Raw genomic sequence first — 8,142 nt, 5'->3', positions numbered from 1 at the left:
CCACAGAAACAGTGCTCCCCACAGCAGGGCCACAGAAACAGTGCTTCCCCACATCAAGGTTAGGTCATGGGAAGCAGTGAAAAATGCATAGATCCGTATCTCATTTCAAGCTCCATTTTATAAACTGAATACATTCTAGTGACATTGAGTTAAGGGAGTTGTAATAGCAAACATTTTACTTTCCTATATTATTGCAAAAGGAAGCTTTAAAATGTGAATTGGTCATTTAAATTTTGTATTTAATCATATGTTGAATATATATAAAGCAAAATTTTCAAATACTAACAACTTCATAATTTAAAAATTCTATGAGTGAGTACGTATTAAGAGCATGGCAGGTTACAGGCACAGGGACACCCCTTTAATATCAGCACTTGGGACACAGAGGCCAGGGCTACAAAGAGATCCTGTCTCAAAAAAGAACTTGGCGGGTGAGGTGGAAGGAGTGCTGTAATGGGATGGCTCAGTGAGTGAGGGCGCATGCTGTCGTCAGTGCTGACCACCTCAGCTCGATCCCCACAACCCCTGTGATGGCTGTGGGAAACTGTCCTCTGATTTCTGCACGTGCACATGCACCATGGCATATGCGTGCCCCCACCCTGCATAGATAAATCAATAACTGTGTTATTAAAAACCAACTATGGGACTACTAGGAAGAAATGTTATGCTAAAAATTTGAATATTTAGAGGCTGAAGAAATAGCTCAGTAGTTAAAAGTATTGGCTGTTTTTCCAGAAGACCTAGATTCAATTTCCAGCACCCACATGGTGCCTAACCACCATCTATGACTCCAGTTCCAAAGTATCTGATGCTGTCTTCTGGCCTCCACAGGCATCAGGCATGATACACAGACATACATGCAGGCAAACACCTCCACACATAAAATTCAACAACAAAATCATGTTTGATAATTTAAATGAGATAGAGAATTTCTAGAGCCTGGTCTATTAAAATTTCCAAGGGGGTGGGGAAAGACTGAATAATTTATAATCAGCATTTTTCTCTCACAAGAAAATAATCCCAGATAAATTTACAGAAAGAGTACCAAATCTTCAAAGAAAAGTTAATTCTAACCTTAAAGTTTTCATAATATTCCAGGATAGTTTGACTCATCAACATGCATCTGACAGTGCTGTAAACAGCTTGTCTTACTGTGTACCAGCTCTGATCTCTATAGACAGACAACTGAAGCAGGTACTGCTACTACACAGGGGGAGAGCGGGGCTCAGGGAGGTCGCTCACTTAGTCAAGATCACCAAGGAGTAAATAGTAGCATTTCCTGCTGCTCAGGATTTTATGCCTGATTGGTCAGTATGCATCATGCTACCATAGACTTCAGGAAGCGTCATAGAATAGCACTGTTTGGTAGATTCTCACATTTTAAGCCAGCTACTAGGATAGGAATTAACAAACATTGATTATATCTTTTGATATAAGAACAATGAGCAGAATGAAATCACCAATATCTTAGCCTTGAATTCAAGGGTTCACTGGGTCTGGGTGATTTAATGATCTCATGTGATTTGAAGTACATAAAGAGCCAGAAAGTCCTCACAGTGTGTGTCTGTTTATCATCCTCTATTGCTTTCGGGACAGGGCAATATATTCTGAAATAGTGATTATGTCATAGGGAAGACAGTGAAGAAAGGATGATCCTTCACTTGTGTGTTAGACTTCACCTACTCCAAGATATTGATAACCTCTGGAGTACTAACGTCACTAAACACAGGGCTCATTATAACCAAGGAGCTTTACTATCCATTTGATTTTAAGGAATATTTGATGAAGAAGGTAAATTCATCTCCACAACTATTTATCACTCACCTGTTGTGTGTAATCAGCATTCAGGCGTTGTGGGAGGGTGGGGAGAGGGAGAGCACATAAGGAGAAGGTGATTTTTTTTTCCCTGCCTGCTTAAAAAACACTTGGATTCTAGATGCTATATGATAAATTCATGGAAGTGTAGACTTAGAAACAGATGTTCTATAAAGGCAACTAGTCTCTATTCATTTTGGCCAGGTGGTCGGGAAAGAGTTTCTGGGAGGGCGAGGATAAATGGGATTGGTGCAGACACAAAGTTCACAGAGCAGAAAAGAGGGTAACAGCCATAGAGAGAGGGACAGTACATTCAAATAAACCAGTGTGAAAGGTACAGCCAAGCAGCAGGTGAGCTGACACTGAGCTCCAGTGGAAATATAAAACACATCTGTTCTCAAGCATCCTGTCTGCCTAGAAAGGCAATGTTAGACGCAGAGAAAAACAAGCAGAGGGTGTAAGAAATAGAACCAAGGATGCTTAGAGAGATTGTTAGGCAGGGGCAAGGACGTAAGGATTTTTTGTGAAACTGGAACAAAGTCTGCTTTACATTAGATACAGGAAAGCCCTGCAACTTCCTCAGTATAGAGAGTCGGTGATGAAACGGTGCCATGATAGGAAAATTGGCAAACGTTCTCAATGCTAAAATGCTGGGCTTGTGAGCGGTGTACAGTAAGAAGTGAATAGACTAGGTTAGCCATACAGACGTGAACAAGAGATAATCCATTTGAGAGTTAGAAATGCGTGTATCTCCTTGAAAATATGTATTGGGTGGAGGAGGTGTTTGGTTTATGACTGAGAGATAGATGGAGGCAGCAAAACCCTTGGAGCTGGGAAGGGAGAAGGGAGTCTCTGGAGAGGGGTGTCACTTGGACCGCATCCTGGGCTGGTGCTTGCAGCCTTTAAAATGGATACTCAAGTTTCCAGCCTTGAGCAGAAAGTTTAACATGGTCACTTTTTCCAGCTCTCATGAAATTATATGTACTTACCACTGACAAAATGGAGAAGCAAGTGAAGACAAACTGATTTAGCAGGGAGGATGCCCTGCAAGCCTCCAGTGTTGTCTGCTTGCTGAGACCTGCTATTTTGTTACTGTCCTATTTTGTACAGTTACTTTTAAAACACGGCCATTCCATTTGACAAACTACAAAGTTGAGTTTCTGGTTGCAAGTCATATTCTAGTTGTCCTTTCTCTATATTAAAGTTCCTGGGGTTTGTGAGACCTTAAGGTCAGTGAGTTAGAGGACTCCTATAGATTTAAATACCTTGCTCTAGTTCTCTTCAGTCTCCCCTCCTTCCCTGCCTCCATTTTGTCAGATATATTTAATTCTAACCAGTTTTAGCATCTCCTTCCTGCAATTTCTACCAGAGTACAGTTGAAAGGCTATTAGCTTGTTGCTTGAAGACCAGACCCTACAAGTTGAAACTCCAGGTTCCCTGGCCCTCTCCCTAAGGAAGCTGTTTTTAGATGGTTACCTCTCCTGTTCCTTCTCCTTGGTGGCTGAGATACGCAGTACCTCCTTTCATTCCTTTGTTTGCTCGGCGGTAATTTTCACACACATGTGTACACAGACATGGTCTAGGTCCTTACATTCAGAATCCATGTGTCTCTTTTCTCCCAGAGATACATTAATCTCACCCCTTCACTGTGTTACAGTTCCATCATAGATACATTAAAATGGACATTGTTCAACCAGTTAAGAAAGTGGAGGGCAGCAGGCATAAGCATGGTGGCTACACACACACACACACACACACACACACACACACAGCTGTGCTGCAGCTCCTCCTGACTGCATTACTGGGTATACACCTGGAGCAAACATTCACACCCTGGAAACCGAATCCCATTCCTTCAGACACTTTTCAGCTTTCACACAACTCCTGTGTATCCCTTTGGAATATGACCCATTCTTAGTGTACCATTGGTCCAAATCCATTCAACAACCATATTTGAGTTCAGCTAAAATGTTAGTGCACTTCTGGGTGTGTGGGAACATGGGAGACATTCAGGAGGAAACACATACCACTTTTTTTTAAAAGCATAAAGCCTAATAGAAGTACTTCACATTTAAGAAATGTATGAATAACTCCATTGTTTTATTTTAAAAAAATCATTTTCAAACCTTCAAAACTGATTTGGGTACATAAATAGTGTGTTTTGGTCCACACAGAACCTGGGCTCTACCTGGATGTCCTAGTGCCTTCTTTTTAGTGTATCACAAATGAAACTCATCCTTGCTTCACCTCTTGCCATCGCCCACAGGAGCATTTCTCGACTTGTGGCTTCTCAGCTGCAATGCCTTCTGCCAGCTGTCCAGGCCTGAGAGTCTTGTCTAGGTTAAAGCTGTGCCCCACTACACGTGCTCTCCCTCCCACCCCCCAGCTCTTGCTTGTGAGGTTGATGCAGGCTTACCACCTTGTTCTCATTGACTTCCTCTGGCTTTACTTCAAATCCTCCCCACATGGAGCTCAGGCTTCTCTCTCTGCACATGGACTGTGCCTTTCAGACACTTCTGAGGTTTAGATGAATGCATTTTTATAGTATACATATTTCTGTTTAATTTTTGTTCTCTTTTCATGATACTTTTCCCATGAGCTTTAGCTTTGCAGATTTATCAGTCACCAATCAGCTGTTGTTGACCTAGGTGCTATCTCTATATTTAATTATAGTTCATACTCAGAGCAATTTGTGAAGTGAGTGTTGCTGTTTGTGAAGGAGAGTCCCAGGGTAGAAACTCACAAGAATCTCACCAGCAAGAATGTGCTTACTCTCCCCACTCACTTCAGTCGCTGTCTGTCCAGACCATCAGAGCACTGTACGTCCATTACTGTAGTTAGTAAAATGCAAATACAGCACACACCAAATGACACTCTGTAGACAGATGAAAAGCTCAATGATGTCCATGCAAGAGAATGGCTTCTGTCATCTGCAGAGTTGTTGACAGACAAAGCAACCGTTGGAAACAAAGACAGTCAAGTACTTGGAGAAGAATGATCCGAGCAATACACAGTTAAAGGGCTTGAGAAAAGCCTTGACACCTCCAAAGAATGTGCCCACGTGATGACCACGTGATGCCTTCAAAGAGCAAAGCCCACGTGATGACCACTCAGTTCTGTGGTCAGAAGAGCAACGCCAGAGACCACAAAGGTCTCGGCGTGAGGCAGGCCCTCAGGAGGGCTCATCTGATAAAGGGGCTCCCAACACAGGCCTGGGGACCTGAGTGTGAGCTCTGGAGCTCTCATAACGGTGGGGGAGACAACCAACTCTACAGAGTTGTTCTCCGACCTCCCCATATCCACAAATGTGCATGGCACAGACATGCTTCATATATACAATGTAATAAATACTTTATTTCATAAAAAGATTGAAGCAGTCTACAGTGTTTCTGTTTTCTAGGTTAGATAAGTTACAATAGGCCCTTTATTTTTTCACCATTTACTCTGAAATATTTGAACCCATTTTAAATGGTTTGAGTACTGATCTCCAGGAATCCAGTGAGTTCCTGTGGTCACCAGCTCAGAGTCTGCCCTTCTTCCAAGCTGCTGTTTTTCAGTGACGGCGGCTGAGTACCTGGTTGGTTTTATTGGTTCCTTTTCACTGAGGAAAGGGTGCTAGGAATTTAAATTCCCAAACGCTCGGATCCGGATCCCTGGCCCTCTTTGTGTATTTCATTTTGAAATAGGATCCCACTAAGTTGTCTAAGCTGTTCTGGAGCGTCGGTCTGGAACTTGAGTTCCAAGTAGCTGGAAGTACAGCCCTACAACCCCAGGCTGAGCTAGCTGGCAAACTCTTACTGCGCCTGTGCGAGCCTATCCGCGCCTGTCCTCTGCCTCCCTGTGGCCTGTGTCTCTGCGGCTTGTTCTCTGCTCGCTGCTCCCGGCTGCCATCCGTTCCTCTTGTCTCCGGAATCCCGTCGTTAGTATTTCTGATTTTTTTTTCCTTGCTCTAGATCTTTAAGCTTTTTCCTTTTGTCCTTTCAACGTTTTGTTTCTGACTTTGAGGTTGCTTCTTCCTTCTGAATGCTCATTTATAAGGACGCGTGAACCTCTTTTCATTGATGTTACCCAGAGATGAGAGCTGATGTCCTTTCTCAAAGGGCACTGCCTGCGCCTCCCCTGTATGTCCAGGCACCGTGCCAGCTTACTTTCCCCGAGCAGTGTCTCCTGTGATCATCTGTGAGCTAGTACACTGCGGCTCTATACTCCTCTCCCTCTGCTCCCAACAGCCCTTGATTTATTTGTCGTTATATTGAACTATTGAGATCTCGTTACATTGTTGATACTGTAGAATTTTTAACAATGATTTTGGAAGAAGTATTAGGAAGTCCTGGGATTTAAAAAAAAAAAAAAAAAAAGTCTTATCAATGGTTCATTTTCTGCTTCAGAAATTAAAGACGCGCTTTAGGACTTGGGTTTAGCCTCCATTTTAGTCTAATTTGTACAACTATTTTAGGTGAGATAATAGTTTTACTTAATGTGAGTGAAGAAATATTATATCTCTAAAGAAAACGATCTCTTAGATGTTCAGACTGGGCTAAAACCAGTATCTGTGGTATGAAGTAGGAACACTGTAACTGGGAAATGTCAGTGTTGTGCAGCCTCTCACATGGGTGCAGTTTTCTTTCATTACCTTTCTGTGTGGATAAAAGGTAATCAAGATGTGTTTAATCCTCCTGAAAACGAAACGCCCATGACTCAGCATATTAGTCTCATGTCTATGATTTGGTGAAAAGTTTTTTAAAAGCAAGTTGGAAAAATGTCTGTCTTCATATCCTCATTAGGAAACTTCTTTTTAATTTTGTAGTCAAATCAGAAAATTAATGCCCGTTGGACCACAGAGGAGCAGCTTCTAGCAGTGCAAGGTATACTAAAGATAAGCAGTAATTGTTGTTCATCACGATTAACTGTCATGCAAGGTGCCCGCCACAGTCCTTCCTTCTCTAGAAGTGGGTCACCATGTCATCCTGGTGATCAGGGATTGTGTGTTGTGTTTCTGGGTGTGGCATACTGAATCTGTGCATTTAGGGTCCTGAGGAGCATAGCCAGTCACCTGGTGCTCTGTGGCTCAGCTTCAGGGTGTTTCTGTCACACTGAAGAGTGCTTATGGACATAAACGCTAAGGTTTTTCATTTGTCTAACTTCTCTATTTGATTAAGTGTGAGGTGACTGAACATTTTAACTATGTGCTTTCAGTGTGTTATTTTCTACAAAGAGATAGATCACCGGGTTCCTTTAAGAGACCACAGGCACTGTGAGCATGTGCTACCATGTCTGGTGCAGTTTGTGAGAACATTCAGTGGCCGCACCCATGGACAAATGGGGAACGTTGTAAACTTGGGTTTTCTTCTGCTCTGCTCTGCTCAATGGCAGATTGTACATTTTGTTTAGGATTCTGCTTCTCTTTTAAGATGAACTCTGCAGAATCCGTTGTGTGAATTAAATGTGGTCTGCTTCTTGTTTTTGAGCCCTCATTGTGCTGAGCGGGAAGAGCTTCTTACTGGGGCTCCCAGGAAGCAAGAGCACAGAGTGTGTAACACCCCAAACACTCATCCTTCTCTTTGCTTAGAGCTTGCATCATGTGTATTTAGAGCTGTGGCTTAGAACTCTGCTAAGAGTTTGAGCAGGCCTGCCTTTTATTCATGCAAAGCCTGTTTTCCTTCACTATGGTGTCGCCTGATAAGAACTGACCCCTGGTCTGCAGTGTTCGGTTTGTATGTTAGTTCTGGATCGTGATAGATATTATTCCAGCAAAGGATTTTCTGAAGAGAATGTCCAAGGGAAACTTGGGGTGATCTTTCTCCACACAGCACTTGAGATTTGATAGTGTGATGAACTGTTTTCAGGGGCAGAGTCCACAAAATGGAATAGCTTGGTTGCACCATACATAGCTGCACTGAAAGAAAAGGCTGTAGTGAGATTCCTGTACACAGCCTGAGCTGAGTGTGCAGACAGCTAGAGGGCAGTGTTGATGCCTAGAGTCACACATCATCCCGCTGAGGCATGGCCAGTGCTCTGTGATGCACATTTAGAAAGTTACCTTTAAATAAATTATTCTAACAGCAGTTTGAGTGGAAGTATACTTGTTGTAGGGTTGTTTTGCTTTGTTTTTTTAAGGTCCTTCTAAAATAATGTGTTAATACCTCATTTTTAGTTCTTTAAACCAAATATTATTTGGAATTTTTGTTTGGCCATTTTGTTTCTATTCTTAGTACATAAATAGAAACAATATGTATCTATTTGTGTCTAAAGTAGTTGATGTAGAAGGATTTAAGTATGCTCTTTTGTCCAATATGCCCACACATTAACATAAAGACCTTAACATCT

The 8,142-nt window shown here is 42.3% G+C and overlaps 1 protein-coding gene across 6 annotated transcripts in view; it reads left to right on the top strand.

Annotated features, from left to right (window-relative positions):
• The window catches only part of Rcor3 (REST corepressor 3), a 40,101-nt gene that overhangs the window by 23,087 nt on the left and 8,872 nt on the right, over window positions 1–8,142 (top strand). For 3 of the 6 annotated variants that reach the window (XM_021157805.2, XM_021157787.2, XM_029474630.1), the window contains one exon: window positions 6,623–6,680. The exons of the other annotated variants lie outside the window; for them this stretch is intronic. In XM_021157805.2, coding sequence (XP_021013464.1) covers window positions 6,623–6,680 — 58 coding nt within the window. The remainder of the gene's footprint in view (window positions 1–6,622; window positions 6,681–8,142) is intronic. 6 annotated transcript variants of the gene reach the window in all.

Source organism: Mus caroli, chromosome 1 (genome assembly GCF_900094665.2).
Source record: "Mus caroli chromosome 1, CAROLI_EIJ_v1.1, whole genome shotgun sequence".
Lineage (NCBI taxonomy): Eukaryota > Metazoa > Chordata > Mammalia > Rodentia > Muridae > Mus > Mus caroli.
This window is presented reverse-complemented; position numbering and strand designations above follow the sequence as displayed.